General features: G+C 30.5%; 1 protein-coding gene across 3 annotated transcripts in view; it reads right to left on the reverse strand.

Annotated features, from left to right (window-relative positions):
- Positions 1 to 1,786: 1,786 nt before the first annotated feature.
- The window catches only part of LOC111032162 (otoferlin-like), a 142,488-nt gene continuing 128,843 nt past the window's right edge, over positions 1,787 to 15,431 (reverse strand). For 2 of the 3 annotated variants that reach the window (XM_022312398.1, XM_022312404.1), the window contains exons 10-37: positions 13,538 to 13,724; positions 11,051 to 11,234; positions 10,518 to 10,732; positions 10,272 to 10,455; positions 10,011 to 10,195; positions 9,738 to 9,935; positions 9,556 to 9,672; positions 9,348 to 9,500; positions 9,069 to 9,269; positions 8,474 to 8,590; positions 8,237 to 8,371; positions 8,015 to 8,176; positions 7,791 to 7,933; positions 7,299 to 7,467; positions 7,017 to 7,203; positions 6,145 to 6,284; positions 5,937 to 6,089; positions 5,696 to 5,872; positions 5,475 to 5,609; positions 5,140 to 5,411; positions 4,881 to 5,051; positions 4,631 to 4,806; positions 4,431 to 4,561; positions 4,162 to 4,349; positions 3,823 to 4,061; positions 2,696 to 2,874; positions 2,529 to 2,629; positions 1,787 to 2,444 (exon numbers count right to left, since the gene is read on the reverse strand). In XM_022312398.1, coding sequence (XP_022168090.1) covers positions 2,264 to 2,444; positions 2,529 to 2,629; positions 2,696 to 2,874; positions 3,823 to 4,061; positions 4,162 to 4,349; positions 4,431 to 4,561; positions 4,631 to 4,806; positions 4,881 to 5,051; positions 5,140 to 5,411; positions 5,475 to 5,609; positions 5,696 to 5,872; positions 5,937 to 6,089; positions 6,145 to 6,284; positions 7,017 to 7,203; positions 7,299 to 7,467; positions 7,791 to 7,933; positions 8,015 to 8,176; positions 8,237 to 8,371; positions 8,474 to 8,590; positions 9,069 to 9,269; positions 9,348 to 9,500; positions 9,556 to 9,672; positions 9,738 to 9,935; positions 10,011 to 10,195; positions 10,272 to 10,455; positions 10,518 to 10,732; positions 11,051 to 11,234; positions 13,538 to 13,724 — 4,780 coding nt within the window. In that variant the 3' untranslated portion in view covers positions 1,787 to 2,263. The remainder of the gene's footprint in view (positions 2,445 to 2,528; positions 2,630 to 2,695; positions 2,875 to 3,822; positions 4,062 to 4,161; positions 4,350 to 4,430; positions 4,562 to 4,630; positions 4,807 to 4,880; positions 5,052 to 5,139; positions 5,412 to 5,474; positions 5,610 to 5,695; positions 5,873 to 5,936; positions 6,090 to 6,144; positions 6,285 to 7,016; positions 7,204 to 7,298; positions 7,468 to 7,790; positions 7,934 to 8,014; positions 8,177 to 8,236; positions 8,372 to 8,473; positions 8,591 to 9,068; positions 9,270 to 9,347; positions 9,501 to 9,555; positions 9,673 to 9,737; positions 9,936 to 10,010; positions 10,196 to 10,271; positions 10,456 to 10,517; positions 10,733 to 11,050; positions 11,235 to 13,537; positions 13,725 to 15,431) is intronic. The other variant, XM_022312409.1, reaches the window with a different exon arrangement.

The following is a 15,431-nucleotide window of genomic DNA, read 5'->3' on the forward strand; positions in this document are numbered from 1 at the left end:
TGAACACGACTGCTGGCTATAACTGCAATATCTATTATGTGTCCGTCCTGTGTTCTGTTAACCTAAGCCAATTCACCGAATGCCACATAAATGACGAGTCAGTAATCTGTAAATCGCTGAAGTACCAAAAACAATGTATTTACCATTTTATTTAAACATTTTTTTAAATTTAACAAGTGGTTTTTTTTTTGTTATTATTAATGTACGATGAGTGTATAGGTGATTAATAGTTACTGGTTATTATTACCTATATTTCATTGTGTATAGAAGATAATAATTATGACACAAGTAGGTACTACCTACACAATGGTAAAAAGTTCCATGTCTACAATGGACATCTGGAACATGTGAAATAATTGTGAACATAATATATTATGTACCATTTAGGCATTATATAATATACAATATCACTAATCATACCTATTAAAAGTGCATTACTATTTCCTAGTGATATTCAGATGTAGGATATTATTAAACACCATTGAGCTCCAATAATAATTATGAATAGTTTTATATTTTACAATCTACTAATTCCGTTTACAAGTTTTACAAGTTATTTTTTTGCTTTTACTAAATACAATATATTGTATAAATTATTTACATTTAAAAATAAAATGTTCGATGCTCTTGATTTTGATTCGATAATATTCTTATTGAATAACAACGTAATAGTAGAAGTTACAATTAATATTAATAACATAATAGGTAGGTATATAGAAACATAATTTAAAAGCCTTTGTTTTTTAAACAAACACGGACGATTTCTTGTAACAATATATTGTGTGATGTTGTCTTTATAAAGAACTAAACAACTTTTTTTTTAAAATTTAAACCTACAAGGTTTTAAATTATTGATTTACTAAAGCTTATACGCCTACAAAAGTTAAAATCATTTAAAGTATTTAAAACCGAAACAAAAATTATAAAAAAACAATTAGTATGTGTCAAAAATGTAGCTGTCCCTAGGCACCTACTTAATCAATCTATAGTAACATTTTAATCATAAATATTATATATCCTAAGAAACGACTTACCATGGACTACATAAGTTATGGTAATAATTATACTCTGTATTATATTAAAACAATTTTATTATCTATTAACTATAGAGTAGGTGTATAAATAAAAATAAATAAATAACCACAAACAGTATTGATTACTAATAATATTAAGATAAATAAGATATTCTAAAAAATGTTTTACATACAAATATTATTGTCATACTTAATATTTTACAATAAATTGATTTCTTAAATAATTTTCTTCCATCAGAATCAATAAAACTATTAATTAAAGGATAGAATTTTAAAATAAATAATAGTAAAATTATTTTGTTGGATTTGTGTAGTGTGATATTATATTTTTCTAGTTGTATGTACAATTCATATAATTGTTTTATTTATTCAGGTACCTAATTGTCTACTATTTTAAGTTTCTCTAATATCATAATATATTTATTATTTTAATTTTATTTATCTGTATTTTTAATGTTTTTTAGATAAATGACCGTTCAAAAAATGTTTCAGATTTCATTTCTGTATAATATTCCATAAAATATAAACATTTATAAAACCAAAAAAATATTCAACAATAATATTTAAGCTATTTTGCTTATTCAATTATTTGTAACGAACATTCTGCAAGAAGAACCAATGATCACAATGTTTATTATTTTAAATTGTATACTATTTAATAAAATAAAATATATAATCAATTATGATATATTATTGCTGTTGTCTTATCTTAATATTAAAATACAACTTACAGTTATTATTTCCATTGGTGATAATAATTATTGTATGTTTTATTAAAAATAATGAGGCATTCGTAGAAATGTGATTAAATTTATCATTTTAGCCTTTTTATTTATACAATTATGGTATTAACTATATTTCGATCAATTCCTATATGACGTGAGTCGTATCAAAAATAAACAGGAAATTGAAATTACACGATTACGTCTTGTATAATGTTATGATTGAACATATTGTGATTTTAGGATGCTATTTTTGTGAACACAGACTTTTGGAAGGACTTGGATGATTACTTCGAGAATGATAATGTATAAACAAATGATGAGAAAAATGGTTATCCTGATAGATTTCCTTTATAATACCTACTGATAATCTAATCGCATCTATTTTCAGAATATTAAATAGTTATGGAACTGATATATAAAATAAAAATTACGATGGAAAATTAAAAGTATACGTATATTATACTCAAATAATTGGCTTAGTTTAAAAAAAAAAACAAAACACGATTAGGCTCCTAACATTTTTTTAACTGAATAACCGGGAATGGAATAGAAAAACAGTATTATCATGAGGAATATAGCCAGTAAGATGATCCCCTTCAAAATTTTCCATTTATAATTGTGCCAAATTATGTAACGTATAGATTTAAATGGATTTAGGAACCACATAAATGAAGCGTCTGGTCGGCTGCAAAAATAAAATAATTACCATTTAATACTAAACCGTACATGATGTAAATTTTAAGAATTTCAATCAAAATTTATATTTTACTTGGGTTTATCTAATGGATCTGGTTCATTGCGTCCAATACCCGCAGGAATCTTTTCCGCTTCGTCGGTGGTAAGCAAGTGTAACTCAGCCTCAACCTTACCCTGTAAAATCGAGTGTCCCGAAAAATACAATAATATTACATTGCTATACGACAATGGTTTACAAACCGTCAATTCCATTTCCTCGTTTTCTTTTTTCACATAAAACGGCCACCAGCCTTTAACGCGTTTTTGCTTGAATATATTAACCATCGGAACTGATCCATCCGACTTGAGCATTTCCAACGTGCACAACTTTGAAGATTTGGCACCTCGTGGAAAATTGTTCAAGTCCAACGTTAAGGCTCCTAAAAATTGAACTGGTTTGAATGGAGGAACATTTTTCCATTTGTCACGGATAAAATACTGGAACTTGTAAAACTTGCACATTATTTTTGTCTTTGTTTAGAATAGTTTGAGTAGGTCATACTTGTTTCTAACTTCCATGAAGTAAACTGAGGTTATTAATGCAATTTTTTTAATGTAGAATTTCTCGTACTGTTTTACGTAATTTATAACTTTTAGTTTGTAAGTATAATAGATGTATTTTTATAACAAACAATGAGAACAAATAAACTTCACCAAGCCCATCACGAATCTTAAATTGTTTTTTTTTTCAACATTGATTTTTAAACTATTTGATACCATTTTTTGCTGAAACCATTATTAATGAAGTTATCATAAAAAACTTCAACAAATTTGGGTTTGAAGTAAAGTACATTTTACAGTAAAAAGACCGTGTGTTTGGCATTTGCACACTACGTTCCGCAAGCTAAAAATATAACTCGATGTGTTATGAAAAACTACATCGAGTGAATCTCGAAAAATTACTTTGAAAAATACCACAAAAAATATGATATTGGGTATTGAATCCTGTTTCACAAACACACCATCGCCATTTTTCTCATAACTTCTCTGATAATGGTTTTTGCAAAAAAGTTCAAACAGTCTCCAAATTAACGTTGAAAAAGACGTTTTTTTAAATGTTTTGAAATTCGTAAGGAGCGCGGTATAGTACACTTTAGCCAGCATTCTAATATTTAGTTTTACAGTTAATAAATGCCTAGTGTCAACATAAAAAGTTTTACACTTTTGACTAATTATTGTTGGTGCCTTTTATTATAATGCTTACCTACTTTAATGTTTTAAAGTCATTTAAAACAATCATAATTAAATATTTTAATGTCAGTATTTCTGAGCCCTGAAATGCATTAATTGTCTGCAATCATACCAAAACTATCAGGTATCACATTTACCCAAAAAATCGTCAGCTGAAAAATGATCTGCATCCCACACTTGAAGCTCGAGCCTAGCTGGTATTTTACTCTCCGTTTCATCCCACGAGAACAGCGATTCTTTTTTCGATATGACGATTTTTTCTTCTGCCACTAAATAGTCGAACGGAAATAGAAATCTCCAATTAAAGTTTCCCTCTCCTGTCAATGACCTGTAATGTATGTCTGTACTCTGACAGTCGTCCGGGCCCTTCAACCACCTGCGTACAGTAGTTGTTAATATATATCATAATTGTTATTTATTTATACCAATTATTTATCAACTATCATCACTATATTGTCTATGACAATCGCAATCACCCTTTTACGTAGATGTCACTCATTTTTTCGCCCGTGAAAAATGCGTCGTCTTCTAACACTACGTCGTCCGTGTTCCAAATGATCACTCGCAATTGGTATGATTTTGGTTTCCTTGGAGATATGTCTAACGCTGGACCTGGCAGTGGCATATCCATCGGGAACATGTCCACCCACATTTCTAGTTTGCCCTAATACACAACCATTGTAATTATTGTTACAGTTCACCGTACAGGTTTTTCTTTCATCGGAAAATTTTTATTTCTATTTACTCTTTCGATTCCCGCTTTGTCTGCAATAAACAGGGGCCTAGTCTCAATATGCTCGGGTACAAGATGGCAACCTCTTCGAGGTATTTCGTGCCAGTTATGCAAGACGGCTAACGCCATGTGTTCTTCCGTACCTAAAACAACACTTATTAAACCTTTGTAATAAATTGTATTTTATTCAATATGGTAGATATTTCACTTGCCTTTAGCACAATACCATTCGATTGTATCATCAATATTATTTTGAAGACAAAATGTTTTAGTACCAATTTTAACCGTTCCGTTTAAATAAACTGGTGGGTCTAATTTAGCCTCTTTGCATAATTTTGCTAATATTTGTGTGGGTTTCATTGAATCTCTCCACCGATTGTACCCCGATCTAAATGATTGAACAAAATATATAAACAAATATTTATACTTAAGTTCAGACAAAAATAATTTCACCCTACTTACAATTCATATGTTTTAGGAATACCACAGGTCGCTCTATGTCTACTATAAAATCGATTTTCTAAGTCTATTCTAGTCTCCCCTATTAAATCATCTGATCCCAATAGATCCCAATCTAGTATTTGGACAGTTAACATGGAGTCTTGTGGGAATGTCGCTTCGATTTCAAAACATCTAATACAATTTAATAAATAGAAATATACAATATATTTTATGTATATTTAACGTCTTTTAATATTTTTTATATTTAAGTAAAACATACTTTCCAAAAACCGGATTGAGCTGTTTTGAAATGTAATTATCTTTGTCACTAATTTTTTTTGAGCCTAATTGCAATACAACATATGGATCAGCTTTTCCATTGATGTCCATAGGATGGAGATCATTAGCTTTTACAATGTACACTCTAACTAACACATGGATTGGATCATTTGAAGGTAAGCCTTGAAAAAATCCATACTGTGGATCAAAGCCCATTATAGTGTGATCTTCGATGTCTTTCGGTAAAGGCCATTTGTATACTTTTATTGAACCCTGAAATTCATTAAAATCGATGTTGATGACAATGTTGTAACCAAATTATTTTATGCATATTACTTTAAATGTTCCCACTATTCGAGCCTCATCTTCAACATCATCACCTGTCTTTTTACCCCGGTACAAATCAAATGGTAATAACCATTCTCGAAAACCATTGAATTCGGGCTGTGCCTCAAGTTCGTTTGAATATATCTATTTAATTTGAATAGTAACCCGTTATATATTAATTTAATACGATTGCATAGATTGAATCTATTAAGTACAAGTATATAGTTTACCTTCATAGTAGCAATTTTAGTAACTTCCCGTTTTCTTTGAAATTTTTTTGGACTTAGTTTTGCTACAAAACGTGAGGCTTTTGAACTTTTTTTAGGCGGTTTCACTTCAATTTGGGTAGGTTCCATTTGTATCGGTAATAACCCGTTAGTGTCTCCATATGCAATTTTTCTGTTTTCCTGAGATAAATATGAATTGTTTAAATTGACAATGAACTTTATTTTCTATTTACTGTGTACAAACTTCAATAATAGCGCTTTCGACAGAAGCAAAATATTTTGTCCACCAATCACGGCTGTCGTCATTTTTCAGCTCTATTATTTCCTCGACACTTTGTTTCCGATTTAATCTATTTATTTGTGTTTTTATATCTTTTTGAGTCAAATGACTAGAACCCTTTAATAAAATAAACAGTTGTAAATCATGTTAAGTTACGTGAGTCACAACTTACGTAACTAATGTTGATTACAGAATCTTTATTGTCTGAAGTACTGTTCTTTCCATTAGGCTGTGTATTATTATTATTATTAGTATTTTGCTCACTTTTGGAAAATCGACTTGTGTTCGTTTGATTTTTTTTTGGATTAATTTCTATAAATGTATAATATTATATAACATTGGGATATAATCGTTTAAACTCAATTAGATATTTGCTTTAGCTGTGAAGAATACTTAAAATCTAATAAATATTTTCAGTCATTACCATAAAATGGTATGATATTATACCTAAGTAGCTAACTTATAAAACATGTACCTATATGCATATAAATATCTGTGTACAATTGCAAAATATGATAGTTTAATAATAAAACTAAACATTTAAAAATTGGGAGAAAATTTAAACCATGTGATATTTATAACAGTATAAAGTATGGACACGGTGTAAAATAATATATTATATGTATATGAAAATAAGAATAAATATATTGGAGATGTAAGTAAGTCGGGTAATTTCAAATGCATAATAATTTTACCCGGCGGAATCAACAATTTCAATGTGCATTCATGTGACAGAGTCAAGAAACTGCCTTGGAAAGAAAACGAGTTTAGTAAACAAACCTACATTTTCACACCTGCTCCATAACTTTTTTTGGGGACTAAATTATTGCAGGTGGCAGATCTCAGAAATAATACTATTAAAACATATTATGTTTAATTGCATCTGATTTTCTCACAGTAAGCACGGCAAGGATTCCAATAATAATCCCTATTGATATTGCTCATAATAAGCATCGTCACCATACGTCCGATGAACAGTTATCATTGATGAAACATAATAAAATATGGTATAAATCAAAGTAAAAAAAGATAACGCATTCTTACGCTGTAGTTGTTGTAACGATCTATTTCGTTCGAGTGCTTCTCTTTCCTTCCTTGTGGTAGGTACATACATATATCTATGGATTGAGTTAATAAGATGTGTACCTACTAAGGTAAACCTGCCAAAACTCCTACAATCGACCGCGCGTATTGTGAGAGGTGGGCGATAAAGCTCTTGTTCGGGAAGTTCCTATAAAATACATCAATAATAATATTGCAATTTAACCAACCTAGCAAATGTGAAATTACAGTTATAGTTACTTTCCAATAATTTACGACTCTTACCAGCTCTAAAAATTTGACTGGAGTACTGAAATTAGGATTCTTTCGTGCATTTTGAATAATAGACGAATAGAGAATATGGCCGGCGCACTCAATATCTACACGAGGTTTGTCTACAGTCATCAAATGGACACGCTTCAGGTCTCTTAGGCCCCAAAATAATACTTCAATTCTAAAAAAACAATTATATGACACAAGTTCATTAAAATTTAACTGTCTTCGTTGTTTTTCTTTTGTAATTCCAAAAACTCTTAAAATTATTTGAAAATATGTTCAAAAATACAAATTGTAATAAATAAATTATTAATGGAATAGCCAAGGTGAGTGAACGCTTAGTGATCACCCTAGAATCTAGTTAACCGCTTATGTACTTATATTTAATGTACATTGTAGTCGAGCATGCGGCATTGCGACCGTACCACAAGTAATATTAAATGTAAATCGTAGAAGGAAATTAAAAATAAATAATTTATTGTAATTAAATACTATTCTTACCTATATTTTGCTAACGTTGGTCTAATATCTTTTGGGATCGGTAAAATTGGTTCACAGTGTTGTCCGTCTACTATCGAATAAATTTCCTTAGGATTTGGCAATGGTGGTAGTATTGCACTTTCTCCAATTAGTGCGTTAGGAAGCTGGACAAAAATATATTAAATTACATAGTATGTGTTTCGACCAGTAAAATAGAAAATAGTATTTATTTTGAAAAATCAAACTTGTAATAATTCGAACGTTGCCAAGAGCTCTCCAGCATGTTCCATGCCTCTATGGACATCATACCATTCCAATGACGGTGGGAAATCTGGTCTTACGTAATCGTCTTCCAAAAGTTTTACGTGTGGTTTAGCTACGGTTCTTCCGATGAATTCAGACTTTCCCTACACAAAAAATACAAAAGATAGTCAGTTTACGTTTCCAATACGAAACAGAACAGTTACCACTTTGTCTTGATCGAATATTTCCACCACGATGGTCGGTGGATGCTTTTTAATGTCGTCCTTTGTCCCGTACAGTATCACTTCGTTGATGATCAACAGTTCATCCCAGGTAGGACTTAAAGTTTCATCAATTACCTGTGAGGTAATAATAAAACACATACCAATGATCAAACATCGAAATCTAACTGGATGATTTTATTGAATAGTGTATAGTTATAGAATCTAGTATATAAGTACTTGGGTTTTGGTAGAGTTTTCACAGAATATAATTTGTGCGTACGGATCGGATAAGCCGGATGCGTCGGAACCAATTAACGAACGGGCTTGATACATGTACGCCCTCAGTTGAAATGTCTAAAATAAACACAGCAGTGATTAATGTTGCAACGAAACAATTTTATTTTTTAGAATACCCGTTCACAAAAAGAATTCGGAATATTCATTTAGATATTTAGAAAATAGCATTTTAAACGTTTAGATTTTAGTTATACATTTCAATTTCTACTATTGAAAACCAAATGTTGAAGAAGAGATCTTTTTACAGGTATAAAACATTTTTTGCCATAGATGTTAATTATTGTTTACATTAAGATTTAAAGTATTTTTGGCATTAATAAAAAATATAAATGATAAAAATAATATTATTTAGAATACGTGTGTAAATAATTCATCTAAAATCTGACCATTTAAAATGTATTGTTTTTGAGTACATAATAAAATATTTAAATACCAGCTATAATCGAATAATATACAAGACTGTCAGTGATATTATTATAAATCAGTCAAGTATCAAGGTGTAGTAATATGCTCACAGTACAATTATACGACTTACATATTTTTCGCAATAGTGAATGTAGGCTGGTGGTGGCAATCTTGGATTTTCCGAACTGTACAATTCAGGCGTGGTATTATAACCTTTTGGCAGACCGTTCGAGAGGTACTTTTTGTGTTTCATCTGGCCCAACCACGTGTACACCTGCAATTTAGCTGGTACTGCCCAACCAGACGAACCGTAATTTTTCTTTCCCGGTAACTAAAATGATAATAATAAAATTAAGTGCCTTAATTTACAATTATGTTCATTGTGTTGGGCAGATTTTAATTGAAATACCTTTAAGAACATGCTATGTACTTTTGAACAAAATTTTCCGCATTCTTCGTCAGCAACCGAATAAATTAAATGCCTAGTCATAATTCGCTGATAAGCTACTCGTTTGCCATTGCTTACCATCCACAGGAAAATGTCAGGCAATGCGTGTTGTGGCTAGAAATCAAAGTACGATTAAAAACAGTTAAAAAAGTGTTTCAATTATACGAACATCTTCGATGAGAGCTTTGATTTTTTGTAAGTAGCTCAATGCTGTCCTGTAACGTTCTTTGAATGAATTTTTGGTAACTATAGCTTTCAAAGTTCTTGACATTTTTCCAATATGTTCCTGTATTTTAAATTTATAATTCCTTAAAATTATTCAAAATCATCAAACACTTTTATAATAATTACTATCTCTCTAAGGCATAGCTTCATTCGTTCTTTATCTAACTTGGTTTTTCCTAAGCCCTGACCACATCCTACACCCTTCGTGAAATTCACGTATCGGTTGCAACTAGTAGACAGTTCGTCTAAGACTGATTTTAGTTTGTCTTCCTTGTCCGGATCATCATCGTCAACCAAAAATGATACTTCATTCAGACCTTCTTCCTGTGCACACATAAAATATACTAGGTAAACATACTTAAAAACATCTAATGTTTATAAACCTATAACATGTCATACCAGTTTGTCGGATATTTTATTTATAATATTTGAGTTGTACATTCTTCGTCTGTAATCTGGCCATATTGACTTGACATGTAAACAAGGCTTGTCTTCACGCAATGGCAAATAATAATACACCTTGTCGTTGGATATTGGTTTTATGGCAGCCGTTGTGCTTTGCCACGATTCCGAAATAACGCTCTCTAAAATATTGTGATTTGTAGAAGATTGACATCCATTGGGATGTATAAATTATTCCTAAAGTGAACGAAAATTTACCAAGTACGTTGACTTTATCGTGATCTTCTTGAGAACTTGATTCGTTATGTCCATCAATCATATTTCCAGCATTCCCTATACTCAATTCGAAAAATATTGGTTTCTCTCCAAGTTTCTTGTCAATCATTGACGCATCTAAAATGGTCATGAATAAAAAAAACTCTTCGTTTTTACAGTACGATGTCTGGAAAACAGAAAAATGTCGATGCATAAGTCAATTATATATTTAAAAACCATATGTTCTACCTCTGTGATGGGATAGGTAGGTTCGACATCTACACCAGAGTTCATCAATTCCGTGTTTTCGGTGATTTCAGTTCGAATCGCTACTAATACTCTTGCCCTGTATGAAACACCTTCTCCGAGGCCAGTATTAAGCGTCGCGTGCTTGTCAAGAATACTATAATCCCTTGTTGATCCGTACATGTGTATGAAAGTGGGCCCGAATGTTGGGGGAAATCCTATGATACCAATTGAACATTTTTGTATTATATATAATTTATTTGCATAGAACATAAGTCATAAGCTTTCAAAAATTAGTTGGGACCACAGAAAAGTATACATATTTAAAGCATCATACTACTTATTAAACATTTTTTTACTCGATGTTAACAGCTGTTTATCAAAAATGATTTATAAGTAACAGATATTTATTACCTTTTAGAATTACAGCAATAATAATATTTCGATTGACATGTTAAAAAACGTATGGTTGTAAAGACTTTGATAGCTTATAATATTATCTGTCTATAATACACAATGTAAGTATATCTTAAAACCTCTTTCGCCGTCGTTTGATATAGTCTTCAGGTCAATGAAGTGCGTGCCAATAATCGTGTTTACTGGATCATTGTCCCTCAGTTGAATTTTTATCCGCTGGCAGAGCGGAGGAAACATCTCGGAGAAAACAATTTGCTCGTTCCACACCGGTGAATAGCTGTGTTTTCGTACGCTCGTTTTGCCCTTAAGCCAACAATTTAGTCACGTAGACCAATAAATATATCAAATAATAATGATAAAAATGGAATTGCTGAATTCTCAATCATATTATTTTGTATTCACACCGTCGCTTGCCAAATTTCGAAAATTCTACTTCTATTTCGTTGCGAAATAATACCAATATACAGTCACGATATTAATTTATCGTCCTCGATGGTATACCATCGACATTTAAATATTTGTGTTAGGCAGGAAATATACGCACTAACGACAAATTAACAGAACAACGGTTTATTGTAACGTACATAATATTAATATATCTACGAGCTATGGTTCCTGAACGAGAACTTATATCCCATATCGACAGAAAGCTTTGAACGTTTAATTAAACTCTGAGTTCCCCGAAGTTATGAAAACGTGAATTGCAGTGTTTCCTTAGAACGCCAATAACGAAATAGTAACGACGATATTTTAATGCTAAATATATTATACATAAATACAGTGTTAGCTTCGCATATTAAATAGACGGCAAGGTATCGTATAGACATAGATGATTGATGATTTCAACCACGTCGAATAGTTGGGTAATAATTTTATTTTTTGGATTCATACACAATATACAGGTACAGATCAAATCCGTCGATTATTTGATTTTGTCGAGTCAGTTGTACTTCAGCAGCAATACTCATTTATTTTGGTTACTCTATAGTCTAAACGGAATCCACTGGGTTAATGCGTAGAGCGAATATAATTTATATATTATTATGAAGAAGACATTATGAATGAACTTATTTTTTGTTTTTTATCGTGACATCTGCTTTTAATCCCAGAACTTTAATTATTATTAAATTTGAATTACGCATTGCGATTGAAACAAAAAAAAAATACAGGGTGTAACAGAGAAATAATATGATAAATGAAATAACTTGTGTGTTCTAAATGCTATTTTTAAATTTTTTTCTATTTAATTAACAGAATATTATCGTGTTATTATACGCGTTAAACAAATTAAATTAATCAAATGAAAAAAATATAGATTAGAACACAAGTTTTTAATTTGTCATATTTTTCTCTTACACTCTGTATAGTTTTAATATGATTTGAAAATAAATGTCTAATATAAATTTATATAAATGTCTTGTACCTACTTTATACCAATACTAAACTGACATTTATTATCTGATATTAAACTTAATGTTGTTATTTTGTAAGTCGAAATGTAAAATTAACATTTATTTCATCAGAATAAATGACTAAATAATTAAGTATCGACTTTTTCATAAAAAAGATACTTGATAAATGTATATAAGGCTATAGTAGACATTTTTTGTAAGTCCGCCACATGCTATAATATTATGATGCTATTTTTATTATTTTCTGATAAACTAGGATAAAATTAATGAAGTAAATGGATAATTTTCAATAAACCATAAATTATGAATTTTAAAACGCTTTGTAATAAAAATAAAGTATTATTGCTACGATAAACAGTGTAGAGGTTTTGTAATAATTTGCAATTATTTAATATCGATTTCATTATGAAACACCTAGGCGGTATGTATAATTACATAATATTGTTTATTTTATTTTATTTGTAATAAGTTATTTTGAATCGGATACGCCACGACCCTGTGCTGGTGTTATAATATCATTTTTTAATAAAATCTGGTGGATTATTTTTACTTTTTAGCGATATACTTTTTTCGTAGACATTTTAATACAGATAAATTACAGCTGAGTAAAAGTTTTACTTGTATTTTGTGAGTATGACTTGAATTTTAGAAATTGTTTAGTAATGACTTATGAATAATGAGTATACTGAATAGCTCTGAGTCTGACTCACAATACTGACTCGGTATTATTTTAGGTTATCCATTTTAAAGTTCAACAATTTGAGTACAAGTACAGCTTTATATTTTGTGAAAAGTGAGACAGTAAGAGACCCAACAGTTTATTACTTTCATATCCCTAAAAATTTACCATTTTTTGATCACCGGTGTTTATGTTTAAGATATGTCGCTGGTAACTTAAACCGAAACTTATTTAATCGTGATATTTCAGTTACATATGCTGTACTTTAATTGAGACTAAAATCTTCGATTGATTTCATTAATATTATATTATTATCACGAAAATAACTTCCATTGATATTTTATAACACTTGATTTTCCAAAGCGTTTATCAATATCACCTGAATTCCTAGCCATAATACGAAGGAATGAATTAAATATCCGCATCTTTGCACTCGAAGACAATATACCATTTAGTGATGGTAACGACTTCGATGACGAATAATTACGTTATCCACTCAAACACGATTGACTTACGGTCAGCCCGGCGAACGATACTTGTACGAAGGGGTCGACCAGGTCTCGGTTCTCTCCGGTAAACGCTTTTTTCACGTTCGCCACCAGCGTGCTGTTCATTTTCGGCAGACCGTCAGCCCTGTATATCCTCACCACGTACTTTGCCCTCTGTCGGTCCACCGGCACACCGTCCGGCAACAGCAGGTTGCTGTAATCATTTAATTTTATTGTAAGAGCAGTCGTGTAATAGACGTCCCGCACGACCAGTGTTCAGTCCAGATGAAGATAAAAAATATAAACCCAACTAAAATTATCCATTTAACGGATAAAAGGCAATCATAATTTATCGATGTAAACTACAGGAGATGACTGAAGTTTTCATCTATAAAATAGATAACGATATTCAAATTTATGTCTAGATAATATAAATATAATAGATGATTAATATTATCATCTACAGATATACGTCTCAACACCGTGCACGAGTGATCAATCAACTATAATGATTATTATTTTAGTCTCGTGATCAGACCAGATTATTTGACGGCAGAAAGCACGATGCTCGTATTATATTATTATGTACCTAGGCCAGTGGATCGCCTACACGAGTCGCTCAATCAATTACCCTAAAACTCTCTAGCTACACAGTCACCCACTGGGAAGTGCGTGTATAGCATTTTCTCTTTTTTTTTCGGCCGTAATAATATACTATTATATTATGTGGTTATATAGTGATTTTTTCACCCACTCAACTAACATTAATTTATCTTCTGATTTTTTTTCGTTTCATAAAAATACTTGAAATACGATTTTGAAAAATAAGATAGAAATTTTTACTTATTTTTATCTTAGTGATTTATATGAAATTTCGTTTATTTAAAATCATGGCTGCCCTCAAACAAACATTGAACCAACAGTAGTCTATTATTTATAAACACTAAAAGTTTCTACACAACAGATGGAGTGGAGTAGTAGGGTTAACCGCGAACATTTATTAAAACTATAGGGTCAAAATATTTGATTATTATGGATTCAAATGTTCTAAAATTAAAAATTATATATAGCTCGCTGTTTCAAAAAAAAAAAAATTAAACACAAACACAAAATATAAACATCGAAACTTACAGCTCACGAACATAATAATGTTTTATTTATAAACGTTCTACTATTTTTCTTTTGGAACATTTTTAATCAAAAGTTGAGAGATATTCTCTCTGAGTAAGTAAATAAAATATCCTATTGACGATTTAAAAATTTGAGGATTTGATACGTATGGTTTTTCGTAAGCTCACTTAGGTATTCACAACGGAATGGTGAATACACTTATAAATGTATAATATTGTGCACGGATAATGTCACAAACACAATCTTAGCAGATTAATTTGACAAAGAGGCATAACACTTTTGTTGTAACATATATAGCTAGGAGGTTGTGGAATTAAAATAATGATCGGTAAAAAGATACGATTTACAATTGTTAAAAAAAAACACCGAGAGTCGCTTGGCCGTAATTAAGTGTACTTAATCACTGAGTAGGTCACTGTAATTTATATGTTAAATTTTAATTCAATTATTAACTATTGAATAGTGAGTCCGTGTCCATTTCAGAGTATATATTTTTATTAATTTATTTAAATAGATTTAAGGAACAAACATGTGATTTGGTTGACAATAATAATAAAATAATGTGAACTGTGAAATAATATAATAAGTTTATAAACGTACGATGTATAATATGTGAATAGTATAAATTTCGTATAACAAAATATGACAAATTTACAGATAAGAGCAGGAGAGGTCCAATAATGAATTAGGTAACGAAATATGGCAAAAAGGTTCATTATCTTCATAACGATGAGTAAAGAAGACAAAGGAGATATGGAACTAACAGAATGGTATGTAGGACGATGTATGG

The sequence above is a fragment of the Myzus persicae genome, unplaced genomic scaffold (assembly GCF_001856785.1).
Source record: "Myzus persicae strain clone G006 unplaced genomic scaffold, MPER_G0061.0, whole genome shotgun sequence".
NCBI lineage: Eukaryota > Metazoa > Arthropoda > Insecta > Hemiptera > Aphididae > Myzus > Myzus persicae.